Below are 18,099 nucleotides of genomic sequence, written 5' to 3'. Positions count from 1 at the left end.
AAGTGCAATGGGGTAGGGTGGGATGGGGGTGGAGGCATGGTCTTACAACAAAGTCTCCCTAGGGAAGAAAAAATATGACTCCCGCCCAATTTATAAACACAGTCATGGTGGAACTGGGAATTAGCCTCTTAACACTGGTTACAGCAATCCCTCCCCCCAATCAACAAATGGCACACTAGAGGTTTCAGTTATTGTTTGTAAAAGTGCTGTGGTCACCCGAGGAATGATCGAGAAACTGCCCCCTTTCAGGAGACCGACTGACTCTTGCATCTCATGTCACACTTGTGCAGTTCAGACCCACCAAATGCCGCTAAGCGCATGATTTTGGAAAACAGAATGCAATAGTGATTATCACTTTAACACTTGTGTGTGAAACCAAGGGTTTAGGATTTAAAAGAGGCAGCTGTAGCCACCGGAGTTCCTTTTTCCTGCACTGGAATCTTTTATCCCCCATTCATTGATCAGCCTTCTATAACTCTTCCTCGCTCCCCCCCCCCCCCCCCAATTTGCAGCAAATTGTCACTCAACCCAAAATGCCTGAAAATCAAGCCAGGGCTTCACTCTCCTCCAACGTCAGGCCACAATGTTGGCAGAGAAAACACGGTTGTCTGTCAAACTAGTGTGAACCAAACTAGTGTCAACCATTAATAACAAGGGCCAACCATGGATTAAAACTGCCTTTTAAGATCTCAGGTGCAGAGAGAGAGCGCTCTGGCTTGCTCTGCCACTGATTTAGTGATAAGGCAAAACTTAAAACTGCTTGCCTTAAAAAAAAACAACAACACTTAGATCTTGGATACTCTGGTTTCTCTTCAGATCGTATAGATCTTTCACCCCCCTTGGATCTTGAACCAGCTTTGACAATCCAGCATGCATGCATTCCCTTAGTGTCGGAGATTTAGACAACAGAGGTACTGAAGGCTTATTCTGAGCCACGTGGATTGCATGTCCAGGGAAATGTTTATTTAAAATAGAACAAACGGCATGACTGCAGTGGTAAAGCACAGCCCATCTTTCAAAGTCAGTAATCCTGACACAGGCAGCTGAAGCTGTGAAAAGCAGACTTTTAACATTCACTGGAAAGGAAGACGGCGTTCACCTTGGTACGGATACAAGTTCCCAGCCGCCCGAATGTTCTTTCAGCTGAAGCAGGAGAAAAAGAGAACTCCATGGATCTGGTTTGGCTTGCAGTAATTCAGTTTTGGTGTTCAAGTGCAGAGTTCAAAGCTGTCCTGTTTTGGGAACTTCTGTGTGACTGATGTTCTGTCCATGCGACCAAGGCTGTGTTTGCCATAACACCCCCCCCCCCAAAAAAAATATATTCATTGTATAATTCTTGCAGCCCAACTCATAGATGCGTACTCTGGTCTGTGCCTGCACTATATGAATGTTTAACCCTGAGAAGTACTTTTTCCAGAGCACAAAGTCCTTTTTTACAACAGACGAGCCCTTCTCATGATACTTCACAGCTTGTCCTGAAACTGGACTGAAGCATCAGTGCCGCTTTCTAAGAAAACAGATGTGATTTAGAGCCAACTAACTACTGGGTATCGCCTTAAAACAGACAGTAAAGGAAATGCCACACCTGAAAACAAGCCTGTGAGGAATTCCCCACTACTCTTTCAGCAGAATACTGGCTCTAGGCAACTTGAAAAAAAAAAACCCTATTGTAAAGATCAACTATGCAAGCAGACAAGCAATTTAACAGCAATTCAGTCCTGCATCTCTCAATGTTTTAATGCTCTCTTGTTTCGACAACTGACTAAAAGAGGGTTTTGCCTATTATTAGAACAGACTACCTAGCTCCAGGTTTACTCACATGGAAAGAGGACACATAGCTGAGATGAATAAGCTCTCCTTTGCCTCCTCTAGCCTGCCAGATCAAGTGTTGTGGTTAGCATAGTCATACATAGAAATGGCCATTTATAAAGTGAGGGAACAGCACAGAAGCAGCTACAATCCTCAGAGAAATTAACAATCCCCCTGACAGCAGACCAGCGCTAAGACCAGACCTCTGACTAAGAAACAGCTGGAGAACTATAAATATTGAATTGTGAAATTAGGCAAGATGAACCACATCCATTTCTATTCTCTGTTCAGATACCGGAATTATACCAAGTAAACTATAGAGCTTTCCTCTCTTTTACCACCAGTGTTCCCCCAGTACTTCCAAGTAGCTAGCAAGCTGAAACACATGGAACTGCAAGGCTCAAAAAATGGTGTAGGTTCCAGAAGCCAAACATAGACCGTTTACGCACTGGAGGTTTCATGCCGGGCTGCAGGCTGGAGTTTTAGTCGTGGCAGGTTGCCCCACCTCTTCCTGCACCCACACGGGGGAGCATTTGGCCCGGTGTGCTTCATCTGCCCCTGATTTGTGCTCCTTCATGGGAGCTGGGGCAGTGAAGTTCCCAGTGCATAAACGGTCATAGAGGAACTGTGCTGCAACAAACAAACCTTGCAGGAGCTTTGCAGGTTTGCTTTATTTTTTCTGAACTAGTTTGCCAAAGCACCTTTAAAGCCATTGGTAACCAAGAAAAGCTAAGAAACAGAAAGTAAGCACACAGAAAGGAAAACCCTCTGGAACACACTGGGGCACTTTTTCTAGAAAACTGACCAAGGAGGAGAAGACTTGGTTCTTATATGCCGCTTTTCTCTACCCGAAGGAGGCTCAAAGCGGCTTACATTCATCTTCCCTTTCCTCTCCCCTGTTGGAAGCCATACCGGTCTGAAGCAGAAGAACCAGGTTTGAGTCCAGGGGCACCCTTAAGACCAACAAAGTGTCGGAGGAAATGTGCTTGCGCATTAAAGCGTGTATCTTTGTTGGTCTTACAGGTGCCCCTGGCTATAGCATAGTTCTTCTCCTGCAGAGCTAGATAAACAAGTTGATTCGTCGTGTGCCTAAAAATACGGGAGAGCAAAAACGTGGCTGGAAATGAATAAGACGTTCTGCAGAGAAGAGAAATTTCCCTATAGTTCCCTGTGGAAGAAAGTCAAGGGGTCAGTTATGTAATGAGTGAGATGGCTTCATGACTGAACATGCCAAGTTTGGCAAAATAGGATGCAAGAAGATATGCTGCAGTAGCTTAGTTCCCAAAAAGTCTTTAAAAGGATGCTGCTCTAGCTGCTCAGTCATTAGAACTGGACTTTCTGGCCATCTCTGCTCTAGAATCATAGAGTTGGAAGGGACCTCATGGGTCATCTAGTCCAACCCCCTGCACTATGCAGGACACCCACAGCCCTATCGCTCATCTACTGTAACCGGCCATCCCCTTGCACCAGCTCCTGTACTGGAGCTGTGGATCAAGGTCAACTCCAAATCTGATCAGAGATCCACCGGAGATCCATGGGGGCCCAGCACAATTAAGAAACCACTGCAGCTAAGTGCTAAAGGTGGAGAATAGCAAGAATCACTAATAAAATGAAAAGCCTACCGTAGCACAACTTTTGAAGGACATCAATTACCACTGTGTGGACTAAGAGAAAGTGATAAGGGAGGTTTTTGAAATGAGAGCTGGTAAAAGGAAGGCCAGGTTACCCCCAAGTTCTTAGGGTCTGTGCCACCTGCCCTCTTTTGAGCTGCATCGTTCAAAATGAATTACCTGTCATAAGACCATCTGCTAGCGGACGCCAAGCTGGTATGTCGGCAGGCTATTGTATGTGCAAAGCAGGACTATTTAGGAGCAAAATGAAATACAGGCCCAACGGATTTGCCCACGAGGGCAATTTAAATGATAATTACCACAACCTGGAGATCCAACATGTTTGCCAAAATGCTGGCCCATGAATAGGACAGTTGCTTACGGAAGGACTGGAGAACAAAATTGCCACTGCCGCATGGTGACTTGTGCCATAATTTGAGATGTTTTTTATTTACATGAATAGAAAGCTGGAAACCACATCTGAATGAAGAAACGTAGGAACTTCCTGATCGTCTGATCTACAGAAGGTAACAGGAAAAGGCAGCTATGGCAAAGGTTTAAGAGGGGGAAAAAACTTAACTCTACACTTTAATGCTACCTACAGAATTATCTACACCAAGGGACCCGACTACTGTGCAGGATCGTATCCAAAAACAAGGGCACCAGGAATGGAGGGCAGGAAAAATCCCTCAGCATTGTTTAATGAGAGGCTGAGTAGAAAGGGGGTGAAAAAGAGGGCATGTGTCTACCATGTCACAGGCCAGGATTAAACATGGTTGTAGGGGGAGAATATTTGGTTTCAATTTATCCACCTTATCTGTACATTTCGCCAAACTCTCCATACCTAACAGTCACCCAAGAAGTTCACGTGTGCTGCATGGGACTGCTGGCTTTCACAACATCCCTCCGGAGCTGGGCAATTAACTAGAAAGTACAGCATCAGGTGGTTCAGACTTGGGAGACCTTGAGTTGCTCATTGGGCAGTGGCCAAGGTCAATTTAAGGCTAAACTGCAATCCACCCTTGAACTTTGTGCAAATGCAGAAGAAGAGGTGGAGCATGTCCGTGCTTAAGTTCTTTCACGAATGGTGTCAAATGAGATCCCAGGCTAATCTTAGTTTTTGTCCGTCCTCGCCCTTCGCATCCGTTATAGGAACCTGATCAGATCTTTTCGCCACAAATACAATACAGCAGTAAGGATTAAAGGGGAGAAGAGTTTGCATTAACAGTGATCGCTGAAATGAATTACACATGGGGAGAGGGGCTCTAAGAACATCTACCTTCCCCCCCCCCCAAACAGCAGCATCCTAATCCACCTCTGGGAAATGTACTTCTGCCTACCATTAGAGACTTGCTGCAAACTCTCCTAGAGAGAAGCAGTGCTTTTTGAACACTGGGGCCTCAGGAAGTACTGGGGGAGGAGGGGAGGCAGAAAAAGCAGAACGCAAAGAGGCATTGACCAAGCACTACCCCACTGGGGTTTAAAAGACAACTGGGAGGCCAACAGGAGCTGCACTCTGTGCGCCCGAGGAAGCCGAGGCAAAAAAGGGAGATGAGCCTTATGCTACAGGGCCGAGGCAGCTCTCAGTCGAGAGGTGAAGGGGGAGCCAAAAAAAAGCTGCAATGGCAGCTAGGTAAGGATAACCTCCAGGGGGTAGCCACTGACTTTCCCATTCCCCTGGAATTTGAGATTCCAATATCCAGTGTATAAACATTCACTTTCCTCATTGGTACACTTGCGTGGGGGTTTTCTAAAAAAATGACACCCCTAATAGGTTTGATCAGGAAGCTCCAGTCCCAGTTCGCTAAAAACATGATTGTCCCTAAACAGAAACCTTACAGTGTGCACCTTTTGCCCCACCACCCTTGCAGTGACGTTCATTTCCCCTTGACAGTAGGCATCGCAACCCTCAGTCAGCGCAACTAAAATGTGGATCTGGGTGAAGTCCGTTACTTCTTCCTCACTGCTAGGGCCACGCCCACAGCCACCGCGAGGATGGCCACCGCGGCAGCCCCACCGTAGAGCAGAATTGATTTCCCCTCGGGCAAGAGGATGGGCTTCTCTTCTCCAGCAGGGGACTTCTCTTCCTTTTCCTCAGAATAGCCCTCCCTCCTTGCCTCCGGGTCCTCTTCGGGAGGCTGTATTCTCTCAGGTTTGGAGGCAGCCTTATCCTCTACAGGAGACGGTTCCTGAGCAGGCTTACTCAATGCTGGAGTTTCAGGTTCTAACTCCGCTACCCGCCTTTCCCTCCACCAGCGGTTCAGCAGGCATTGCCACAGAGAGGCTTGCTTCCTTAACGGACACCATTTCGGCTTCCTCCGCCTCCGGAGAGGCACCTGGAGCATCTGGGGAATCCTGCTGTGCAGCTTCAGTCTGAAGAGCTGCTTCGGATGGTACCGTTTCCTCCACCCCCTCTGTTATCTCCTCCTTCTCCACGTGGACAATATCGGAGTTAGAAGAGTTGTTTTCACTTCTCTCCTCTGCACCTCCATTGCTGTCCAAACTCTTCACTTCTTCTGTTTCCATGGCTACTTGTTGCCAAGACTCAGGCCCCAAGGACACGGGCAAGCTCTCCGTATGCCAGCTTTGGCTAGCTGACAAGGAGACGGGCAGGCTCTCGGACTGCCAAGATGTTGTCACTGTGGGGGACTCAGGAGGGCTCACCTGGCCCGAGTTGTCACTAGTTAGGATGTAGATGTCATTGCTGTCCTCGGCGATGATTCCGTGGTACTCCTCCTCTTCAGAATCCAAACTAAAGACGGTGCCCTAGAAGGAAAGGGAGGGAGGGGACAACAGTCAGCAAAAGAATACCAACACACATAATTTTACAAGATAACCGACACACAAAAATCTGCAATAGGTAGAGTTTTGAACGAGAAGGCATTTTCTGCCACTGCGGTAGCCTTGATTTGTAACTACAGAGAAACCAAGATGGCTTAGGGCAGTATGAGACAAGGTGTGAAAACAGGTACAATTCCGTCCTTGTGTGAAAAATCTATGAAATTAAAAAACTGGAAATGAGGACCATCAATGCTTTGATACTGTAAGGCAGGGGTAGTCATCCTGTGGTCCTCCAGATGTCCATGGACTACAATTCCCATGAGCCCCTGCCAGCAAACGCTCATGGGAATTGTAGTCCATGGACATCTGGAGGACCACAGGTTGACTACCCCTGCTGTAAGGCCTAAAGTTACAAATGGCATTGTAAGTTTACTTCACGGCTGAGTCTCCAACTGCATCTTTCCATGCAACTCTAGATTTATTCATGCATCTTCTCCAGACTAGCACGCTTACTCAAAAGGAAGGCTATTCCTCTCCTAGTTATACCCTGCAACTTCTTCATTACTGGACATGACTAACTTGTATGCCGATACAAGATGAACCTCTCTCTCTTTTTTTTAATGCCACACTGGGAAACAAAACCGAGTCCTGACTATGAGTAAATATAGCGGTTATTTGCATATGACTCTGGCTCATCAGTAAAACAGCAGATGTACAAAAAAAGGACAGAGATTTCTTTTTTCCAGCTTACCGCAAGTAATGTGGACAATGAGATGCCAGTTACCAGAAGACTATCGCCGACTTGATTTTCTTTTTACAAAACGAGAACTATTTGGTAAGATCTACAAGTCGCAGATACTGCAGAGGTATAGATTGTATCACTAGCTCTGCTTGTCATTTTTCTTGAACTTCGGCATGTTTTTTGTTATGGTTCTGATTTTTGCTGTAATGCAATGACTTTGTAATAACTTAGTCAACTGCAACTATGTAGTAGCTATAAATTGCTAAGCCAGTTTGGTGTAGTTGTTAGGGGTGCAGACTTCTGATCTGGCAAGCCGGGTTTGATTCTGCGCTCCCCCACATGCAACCAGCTGGGTGACCTTGAGCTTGCCACGGCACTGATAAAGCTGTTCTGACCGAGCAGGAATATCAGGGCTCTCTCAGCCTCACCCACCCCACAATTATTGTTGTTGTTGTTGTTGTTGTTGTTGCTGTTGTGGAGTTATAAGGGGAAACATATTTACCGTTAAAACTCTGCAACAGAGCTAGAGACTTTTTTTTTAAGAAAGCTGTGAACCAGCACACCATAGCAAGAGTCATTGCACTACAGTAATCTATCAATTTCCGATGTTTTTAAAAACCTTAACAAAATCTCTCTAGTGGCAACTGAGGGGTAGGAAAGCAGCTGTCGAGATGCTTTGCTGCCCTTGTGAGTGGCAGCATATTAGCAAGAGCAGCAAAAACTACATGTAGGAACATTGCTATGGGGAAACAGCTTTGATGGCTCAAAGTACTGTTTAGGAATAAAGGGTTGAGACAGGCAGCTAAAGGAAAATAGAATTTTAGACAACTGAAACGTGGCAATTAATTTATAACACGCATGGAAAGAGACTTGTACCCCATTTTAGCTATGAAATTGCAGAGGCAGGAGTTCAGTTAGCTCAAAATTCTGTGCAATACGGCAGGCGTTACTGAGCTCTGCAGAAATCCACAGATCCTTATGAGCCAACTGGATGCCCTGGGAGAACTCCACAGGTCTCAATATAATTCTAGGAAGGAATGTACACATGACAATATTAGAGCAGAAATGCAGAGTCCAAATAGCTGAGAAGGCAGAGACAAAAGATTACATGCCTCAGCGGCATTAGTGGGGTGTCTGGAAGTCAAACGGATAAAAGCAGGGAATTTCATAAAGGAGTGAAACAAGAGTTAAAATTGGGACAAATCTGTTAATCGATCTGCAGATGTGCCTGCAGACATTAAAAGACGACAAACGGGGCCAGATGGAAGATTTAGAATGTTTTTAGTAACCTAGGAGTTAAACGTAACTATGCCATGGAGACTGAAATGCAAACAAAATGTACTCAAAACCTTGTACTCAAGTTTTTGATTTCAACAGAATTCTGCTTTCAGTTTTAATGGCAGCTTCTCCCAGAGGCCTGCTTCATGACTGTGTATTAGTTCCTAGACCCTCCCCTCCTCCCCTACATCATGTTTCATGTCTCTAGTAGAGTATAAGCCCATAGTCAAGCTAGCCCCAGCTCCTCAGATCTCAGAAGCTAAACAGGGTCAGCCCTGTCTAAGTATTAGGATGGGAAACCTCCAAGGCATACCAAGGTAGCAATGTAGAAGCAGGCAATGCAAACTACCTCTGAAAGTCTCTTGCCTTGGAAACACTACCAGGGGTTGCCATAATGGCCCTTTCCACCACCATGCATAATTTCAGGTTGTCTGCAGCAGACGAAACACAGAGTTTTATATTTTCTAGATAGACTAGGTCAGCCACTGTTAACGTTTTTCTGGCCACAGGCCTTTTAGGAGCTCTTCTCTGGTTCTGGGACTGTCTCCAGTAGGCTGGCCGCTTGCACAATGAGCTAGGCTAAAAAAAGGCCTAAGCTAGGAGTGAAATAACTATACTCAACATACCTTGTCTTATATATACGCAAGACAGATTTCTAGAACATTCCACCAAGAGAAGCATGGGCATTGTTTCATCAGACTGGAGAGAGGTGAGTAGCGGGGTACCTCAGGGCTCGGTGCTCGGCCCGGTACTTTTTAACATATTTATTAATGATCTAGATGAGGGGGTGGAGGGACTATTCATCAAGTTTGCAGATGACACCAAATTGGGAGGACTGGCAAATACTCTGGAAGATAGAGACAGAGTTCAACGAGATCTGAACACAATGGAAAAATGGGCAAATGAGAACAAGATGCAATTTAATAAAGATAAGTGTAAAGTTCTGCATCTGGGTCAGAAAAATGAAAAGCATGCCTACTGGATGGGGGATACGCTTCTAGGTAGCACTGTGTGTGAACGAGACCTTGGGGTACTTGTGGATTGTAAACTAAACATGAGCAGGCAGTGTGATGCAGCGGTAAAAAAGGCAAATGCCATTTTGGGCTGTATCAACAGGGGCATCACATCAAAATCACAAGATGTCATAGTCCCATTGTATACGGCACTGGTCAGACCACACCTGGAGTACTGTGTGCAGTTCTGGAGGCCTCACTTCAAGAAGGACGTAGATAAAATTGAAAGGGTACAGAGGAGAGCAACGAAGATGATCTGGGGCCAAGGGACCAAGCTCTATGAAGATAGGTTGAGGGACTTGGGAATGTTCAGCCTGGAGAAAAGGAGGTTGAGAGGGGACATGATAGCCCTCTTTAAGTATCTGAAAGGTTGTCACTTGGAGGAGGGCAGGATGCTGTTTCTGCTGGCTGCAGAGGAGAGGACACGCAGTAATGGGTTTAAACTTCAAGTACAACGATATAGGCTAGATATCAGGAAAAAGTTTTTCACAGTCAGAGTAGTTCAGCAGTGGAATAGGCTGCCTAGGGAGGTGGTGAGCTCCCCCTCACTGGAAGTCTTCAAGCAAAGGTTGGATACACACTTTTCTTGGATGCCTTAGGATGCTTAGGGCTAATCCTGCGTTGAGCAGGGGGTTGGACTAGATGGCCTGTATGGCCCCTTCCAACTCTATGATTCTATGATTCATTTTTTCCCCTTGAATGCATTAATTCAAGCACACACGAGGGAACGGATTACATTTCTTTTTCTTTCCCTTGACAATGGTTGAGCTTTCTATCAGTTAATGATGTCATACATGACAAAAGGGTATTTCAATTACCAGGGCCCCCTACAAACCCTTTGGGCTCCCCCTTCTCACATTTTTTCAGTCTAAGCCCCCCCCTCAAATAAGCCACAGTCCCTCGGGGGGGGGGCATATGGCCCCTGTTGAGAATGGCTGAGCTAGACAGCAAAGCTGGAAGGTAACAAAACAGACTTAGTTTCCACAAAATCTAAAGCAGAGCAATATTCCTATGCAGTTTCTTTTCTCAGTCCCATCACTCCTGAAAGTCCTAGAAAACTCAAGTGATGTTAGAGAGTTATTAGTGTGAGCCAGTGTGGTATATCAGCTGCTACAGTATCAAGACTAGGATCTGTGAAGGTAAAGGTAAAAAAGGTAAAGGTATCCCCTGTGCAAGCACAGAGTCATGTCCGACCCTTGGGGTGAAGCCCTCTAGCGGCAGACTCAATACAGGGAGGTTTGCCATTCCCTTCCCCAGTCATTACCGTTTACCCCCCAGCAAGCTGGGTACTCATTTTACTGACCTCTGAAGGATGGAAGGCTGAGTCAACCTTGAGCCGGCTGCTGGGATCGAACTCCCAACCTCATGGACAGACAGCTTTAGACAGCATTTCTGCTGCTTACCACTCTGCGCCACAAGCAAGGTTCAAATCCCTACTCTGCCATGGATACTTACTGGGTGACCTTAATAATAAATTTCTATTTGTACCCTGCCCTTCCCTGGTAGGCTCAGGGCAGCTGACAGCAAACTTTAAAAGAATCATATAAATATTAAAACATTGAAACATTTAAAAAAAACATCCTCCTGATTATTTGAATCTTTTTGAGGGTTGGTTAGAGATTGGAGGGATTTTTATTATTGACGGACAGGTTCTGAGGCAGGAGGCAGGCATCTGATGATATTATTTTGGTCAGTTTTTGAGAGAAAGACACGTTTAAAAATGCAGGGAATAAATAAAGGTCTGCTTCTATGGAAATTCCCAGAAGTGAAACATTTGAGAAGATGTGCTCTTTTCCTGCTTGTTGACTGTAGGCAACTGTCAAAATAATTTCTAATTTTCAGAACACACGCCCCAGGGGGAAAGCTATTTTCCCTCACATACGTGCAAGATTTGGCCTTGTTTTCTATGGCTTGCTTGGTGAGGTTTGGAAAGCAGCCATGAATAGCGACAACAGTAAAGCAAATGAAGTCAGGGACATAAGTCAGGCCACTATTAAATGGCTTCATCTGAATTCAAGCCAGAACATCCAGTCACTCCTCAAAAAACAAAAAACAAAACATGCCCTGCTTCCCTCCCCCAATATATAGGGGTGGAAAGGTAGGATAAAAGAGTTAAATAAATTAAACAAGATTATAAAGAGTGAGGATGAGGATACATGCAGTAGGGACCTGTAAGTGAAATGCTCTACATTTGTTAAATCATCAGTTGAAATTATGTTAGAGCTACCAACCTTAAGGTCGGTCTGGGATCTACAGACTGCGGAGAACTGCCAAGAGTAAATGGCACCTTCCAGGGATAGACTATCATATGTCATAGAGTCCAGGGGAAAATGGAAGTCCTAGAGTGGCTATATTGGGTGGATACAAGGATTCTCCTTCCCTATGTTATGCACCACAAAGGCTACAAGAAACTGATTGACTGTCACTTGTAAAGATACTGAAGGGCAAAGACCAGCTGGGAACAGAAAGAAAGATGTATCTACTGTTGGCTGGCATCATCCTCAAAGGATTATGCAGAGGGCTTTTAAGCTGAGTGGAATGTAACTGATTGCTATCTAGTTATAGCAGCACAGTTATAGTTATACCAGGGCGCTCTCAGCCTCACCTCCCTCACAGGGTGTCTGCTGTGAGGAGAGGAAAGGGAAGGCAACTGTAAGCCTCTTTGAGACACCTTCTGGTAGAGAAAAGTGACATATAAGAACCAACTCTTGTTCTAAAAATATTTAGGATCAAAGAGTTATTATGACATACATAACCTATGCATGCAGAAGCCTACAAGTGCTATAAGGTGGGAGAAAAAAGGTGTATGAGAGTTATATGATGCAGGAAATTTAAAATCTGGATTGTGGCGAATGATATGACCTCACAGGACCCAAAGGAGTCTCAAAGCACCTACCCTTACTCTCTTCACAACAAACATCCTAAGAGGTTGGTGAGGCCGAGAGAGTTCTAAGAACTGTGACTAGCCCAAGGTCACCCAGCCCACTGCATGTGGGTTCTTCAGATTAGAGGCCACTGCTCTTAACCACTACACCACACTCTTACCCTCCACCTATATAGCTTGGGCTAGCATAATCTCATCAGAACTCAGAAGCTGAGCAAGGTCAACCCTGGCTAGTGTTTGTACAGGAGGCCACCCAGAAATTCTAAGGTTGCTATGCAGAAGAAGGCAATGGTAAGCCATCTTTGAACGTCTCTTGCCTTCAAACCCTACAAGGTCACATAAGTTGGCCATGACTCGACAGCAACATACATATAAGAAATGTTCAAACAACAGTGTTGTGGGGTAACTTAAGACTGGCCAAATTATTGTGGCATTAGCTTCTGTGAGCCAGGGTCTACTTTATGAAACCGGCAGAATGTACTATGAACAGCAGGAAGAAAGGAGATAGCTATTACAAATACTGACCAGAGAAGCCCAGTTTCCCAGGACAAAGGGTGTGACATTACGCTGCAGAGCATACACAAAGCCATGATCCAACCCCGTTGGCTAGTCTTCTGACTACGTGCCAGACGACTTATTTTGACTGCCACAGACCCATGCTGCTGCCTCTCTGGAACTGTTCAAAGGCCACAGAGTGCACAGCCTCGCTTGCAATCCGGTCACACGCATTCATGCGACATTCATGCAAAGCTCTCGGAGCGTCTGCCGATAGCGGCTTTTCACATCCATCCATCTGCGCTAATGGAATGTGGCACATGTAGAAAGCTGTATCAGGGCTGGACCGCAGCCACACTGAAAGTAATTGCTCAGTAAATCCCCTCCCACCCTTTCTCTGTGCTGATCAAGCTGTCTCATGGACTGAAAAGAGTACATATTATTCTCCCATGAGTTGTTCCCTATCCACTGTCTTCTGTGCCGCTCCAGCCTGGTTTGCATGGAGCATACTTGCTTCAAGATCAGAATATGGTGAAAACAGGAAGCCACATAAAACCGAAATGAAGGTTGGGGGGACGGCAACTGACAGCAGCATACACAATTCCCCTCACTTGGAGGACTCTGTCCAATGAAAATAATATGATTTTATATGTTAAGTTGTAAATGATGTATTTATGTTCTTAAAAGAAGAAAAAAGTCTAGGCTTAATAAAAAGGACTGTATATATCTCAAGTTCCTCAAATTCTTCTAAAAAAAAGGGGGGGTCATGTACATGGCACATGTATGCTCTCTTTTTCTTATCTACTCTTTTATAATGCATTCTTAAGTGCCATCAATTTGCTTCCGACCTATGACTTAAAATCCTGCAAAATGTCCTATCTTAAACGGTTTCTTCAGGCCTTGAAAACCGAGGGTCAGGGCTCCCTTGACTGAGTCAACCCATCTCATACTGTGTCTTCGCTTTCCTGCTGCTTTCAATTTTTCCTTACTGTCTTTTCCAGTGATTCTTGTCTTATTAGCCCTTCATTTGTATTTTATTTTATTTGATTTGGCATCTGATAAATCAGGCTATTGCTCCGAGAAGGTTTGTTCCACAGAAAATTCCAAAGGGAAACACCAACTTATGTTTCTGCTCTTGAGGACACCAGATGCCGAAAAATTTCAGGCTTTCTGCTTAAAGTACCTTAGATCAGGGGTAGTCAACCTGTAGTCCTCCAGATGTCCATGGACTACAATTCCCATGAACCCCTGCCAGCAAATGCTGGCAGGGGCTCATGGGAATTGTAGTCCATGGACATCTGGAGGACCACAGGTTGACTACCCCTGCCTTAGATGTTTCCATAAATGCTTCGCAAAAGGGATGAAAGCGTTATATTGCTCCTCTACTGGTACATTTACTTAAGGAGTGGCCTGGCAGTATATTGCCGGAAGATTCAAATCTCTTGTCGCACCATTTGTCAAGCACAATTTACTTATGAGTAGCAACAAAGTACCACTTGAATCCTAGAAGTTATCCATTTGCCACCCTGTAGAAACACATCTCAGCAAGACATTTATTATACTATACTTACACCTATCAACTAGACCAGCTTACCCGAGTGCAGAAAAGGTAAAAGATTAACTCTAATCAAGCCAAATCTATTGCCTTGCCTTTTGTGTATTTTGTCGAAATGCCCTTCCCATCCCTCTGGGTTCTTTGTGGCTTTTTCAAATCCTACAAATGTGATTCTCTGTGCACTTCTGTCAAAGAATTTGGCACCTCCCTGATGTGAGTATGTTTCAAGATGAAAATCATTCCAACATATTAGTGTAGGAACGCAAATCTCTGCATATTTCTTATCAGTAATATCACATGCATAGATTTCTTTTGAGCATCTGATATAAATCTTAGCTACCTTTGTTTCAGATCAAATTACCCAACAAGCTATGAAATCCTTTCTCTGGTACCCTCTGATCCACAAAATGGCTTAATTTGATGCCACTGTAGGTGCAAGTGAAGGTGTAGTGGTTAGGAGGAATGTGGACTTCTAATCTGGCAAACCGGGTTTGATTCTGTGCTCCCCCACATGCAGTCAGCTGGGTGACCTTGGGCTGGCCACAGCACTGATAAAGCTATTCTGACCGAGCAGCAATATCAGGCCTCTCTCAGCCTCACCCACCTCACAAGGTGTCTGTTGTGGGGAGAGGAAAGGGAAGGCGAATCGAAGCCGCTTTGAGACTCCTTTGGGTAGAGAAAAGCGGCATATAAGAATCAACTCTTCTTCTTCTTCAGTAATATCAGGGCTCTCTCAGCCTCACCTCCCTCACAGGGTGCCTGTTGTGGGGAGAGGTGGTGGGGAGAGGGAAGTTGCTTTGAGACTCCTTCGGGTAGACAAAAGTGGCATATAGGAACCAACTCTTGTTCTTCTTCTTCTATAGAATGAACCGAAATACATCTAGCTCTGAGCTAATCGGACAGAGGCCCATGTTAAAAACTTCCAACGCAATCCTCTCAGAGTACGGGTTAACAGTTTCCAATCGACGGCCTTCGATTCATTCAAGATCCCTGCGCACGAAAGCTCTTGCCTTGAATAAATCTTTGTTGGTCTACTGGACTCCAATTTTGTTGTGCTATCTCAAACCAACACAGCTATCCATTTGAATCTATCTAGTTCAGTTTTATTTACTCTGGTTGTGACTCTTCCCAGGCTCAGGTAAAGGTAATTCCAACATATGCTGCCTGATTGCTTCACTGGAGACAACAAGAAATGAACCTTGGATCTTCTGTGTACAAAGCTGGTGCTCTACATTTAAGCAAGCAGCTCTCCCACGGCAATGAACAGTAAGGCAGAAGGGAAAAGACCCTCGGTGGGAATAATGGAATATGGGTGGGAGAAAGACATTGGTCCCCCAGGCAGGAATGCAGAGCAACTACCATAAGAGTGAGGAGAATGCACCACACAGGAGACTTGAGGTCCTGACCTGAATGATCCAGCCTAGCCTGATTTAATCAGATATGGAAGCTAAGCAGGGTCAGTTTGGATGGGAGACCACCAAGGAAGTCCAGGGCTGCTCGGCAAAGACAGGCAATGGCAAACCACCTGTGAACATCTCTTGCTTTGAAATCCCTACAAGGACACCATTAGTCAGCTGTGACTTGACAGAACTTTCCATCACCACCACTAAAAGAAGAAGAGGAAGAGGAAGGAGTTGGTTCTTATATACCGCTTTTCTCTCCCTGAAGGAATCTCAAAGCAGCTTACAATCCTCACAACAGACACCCTGTGAGGGAGGTGGGGCTGAGAAAGCTCTAAGAGACCTGAGTCGCCCAAGGTCACCCAACTGGCTCCATGTGGAGGAGTGGGGAATTGAATTCTTCAGATTAGAGGTTGCCGTTCTTAACCACTACACCACCCTGACTCTTGCCTTGGGATACCAGAAGAGGTTCCAAACAGAGAAAAATGTCAGTGGGTAGTACAGCATAAAAGTCAAAAGGTTTGAATGTGAGTAGAACATCCTTTGACATGGAATGAAGGAACAGCTTAGGAGGGCTATGGAAAGAAGTGAGCATCTGGACAGCTGTTATCCCTATCTTAATAGGATTTTTATGCTTTTCTTACGTTTCCTGAGTCTCAGCCACTAAGCACGTTAGGTATAAACTCTATTTTATATTTCTATATATAATGTTACTCAGCGATATAAGAAACAAAAAGTTAACTTTCAAACTATAACATCAGAAAAGTTCCAACAGTTCAAGACCGAGAATGAAAAAGTTAAACATTAGGTAGAACAAAAATCCATTAGTCATTCCAGCCAGGACTCTTGAGAACCGAACACTTGCCAGTTTCTCTATTTAGAAGCATATAAGAAGTTCTGGACATGCTGCGCATCACTCCAGGACCATAGCCAACTGTGCAAGAAGTCTTAATGTACTAAATAGCCTTTTGGTCAAATACGTTTTTAAAACATTTACACCAGCCGACATAATTTTCAAGAAAGGCGCAAAGAACAATGCAAAGCAAGAAGCACATTCAAGGAGATAGGAACCTAATAGAGCCGTTTTGTCTATGAAATTCGATCATGCCTACAAAGCCAACACAAAAGGAAACAAAAAGTCCTAGGATCTTCAACGCCCCCCCTTTCAACAACTTTAACTAAAGTAAATGGCACTTGTTCTCCGTTCGGCAACCATTCAAGTTCCTATTAAATACACATGTTCTTCATCAGGCTTCAAAATGTCCTCAATGACGGAGGTTTCTGTTCTGAGACAAAATGACGTCTGAGGATTTCTGCACTATCACCCAAAGTCACTATACTGAACCAGGCAATTTTTGGTCTCCCAAGAAAATTCTGACCATTATAGCCAAAGAAGCAACAAGAGATATAAACCACAGTGACATATTTGTTTTTAAAAAGGCATGAAGGCATCATAGTTGATACGAGAATGAAGTTTCGTCACACACTACACTGTCAGAATTTGAAAAAAGAACAACCCTATCTCTAGAAGTTCAGTTCTAGACACATATTTGTTTTTGTTACCTTATACAGAAATATAGAGATTAAAAATCAACCACTGAGCCAGACAGCCGGGGAAATATCACTTCTCTTCCAAATCATACCACGAACCCAGAAACAATGCAAAGGCAAGCACTTAAAATCAAGCTACACATTCACTGGTCAAGCAGATGTTGAATTCCAGTCATTTAATATTATCTTAACCTTGAGAGCCAGTAAAACATAGCAAAGTGGACTGAGGATGTCACAGAATACTAACTTCCATGCAATGGTCTTGAAACATCTTTTAGATTGCCCACAACTTCCTGATAGAGCGCATGAAATACTGGAAATACTGCCCTAATTGAAAAAAGTCTTACCCAAAGTGGTTGTTCTTACTCTGCACTTTTTCCAGCAGAAGCTTCTAATGCAGCAGAGACAGCAAATAAGAGGGAGGCAAAACAAACGAGGGAGGGGGGAGAGAGAGAGAGCGCACACTGCGCGTCAGTGGTTTATGCCCTAATACAGCTTCAGGGCATACAGAGGAGCTAAGCTGCCTGCCAAATTAGAATGGACGTTGCCTTCCATTGGGCCAAATTTTGGTCTTAAAAAAATGCAACCTTCCCGAGACTGCCCTGGTTTCCGTAAGCAGCGTTGGGAGAGACAGCTATGTCCTAAAAATTGCTAGAGCATTAAAGGAAAGTGGATTTAATAGAAGCACAGTGTGCAAGGCAAGAAAAGAGGGGCATATTCCCATCTCTCCCTACCGCTTTAGAGTTTCCTCCAAATTTGGTCACAAGCTCGACGGGGCTGACTATTTTTATACATGGATTATTCAGGCGGGTTTCAAAGTTACAATAGCAATTCCAATCTTCCCGAACGCAACAAATGATTTCCTGTATTTGTTTATCGCAACCTCCCGCTGGGAAAGCAAAAAGAACAGCTTGCAAAGGGCCAGAAAATAAGTAGCTGACATCTGGTTTGATCAGCTATCGACCCGGCAACCATTAGCAA

At 44.6% G+C, this 18,099-nt stretch overlaps 1 protein-coding gene across 1 annotated transcript in view; it reads right to left on the bottom strand.

The window, feature by feature from the left end:
* Nucleotides 1-3,842: 3,842 nt before the first annotated feature.
* Nucleotides 3,843-18,099, bottom strand: part of BCL2L13 (BCL2 like 13) — a 46,662-nt gene continuing 32,405 nt past the window's right edge. Inside the window, 2 exon segments of the mRNA XM_077340105.1 lie at nucleotides 3,843-5,656; nucleotides 5,658-6,185. Coding sequence (XP_077196220.1) covers nucleotides 5,369-5,656; nucleotides 5,658-6,185 — 816 coding nt within the window. The 3' untranslated portion in view covers nucleotides 3,843-5,368.

The sequence above is a fragment of the Paroedura picta genome, chromosome 5, assembly GCF_049243985.1.
Source record: "Paroedura picta isolate Pp20150507F chromosome 5, Ppicta_v3.0, whole genome shotgun sequence".
Taxonomy (NCBI): Eukaryota; Metazoa; Chordata; class Lepidosauria; order Squamata; family Gekkonidae; genus Paroedura; species Paroedura picta.
This window is presented reverse-complemented; position numbering and strand designations above follow the sequence as displayed.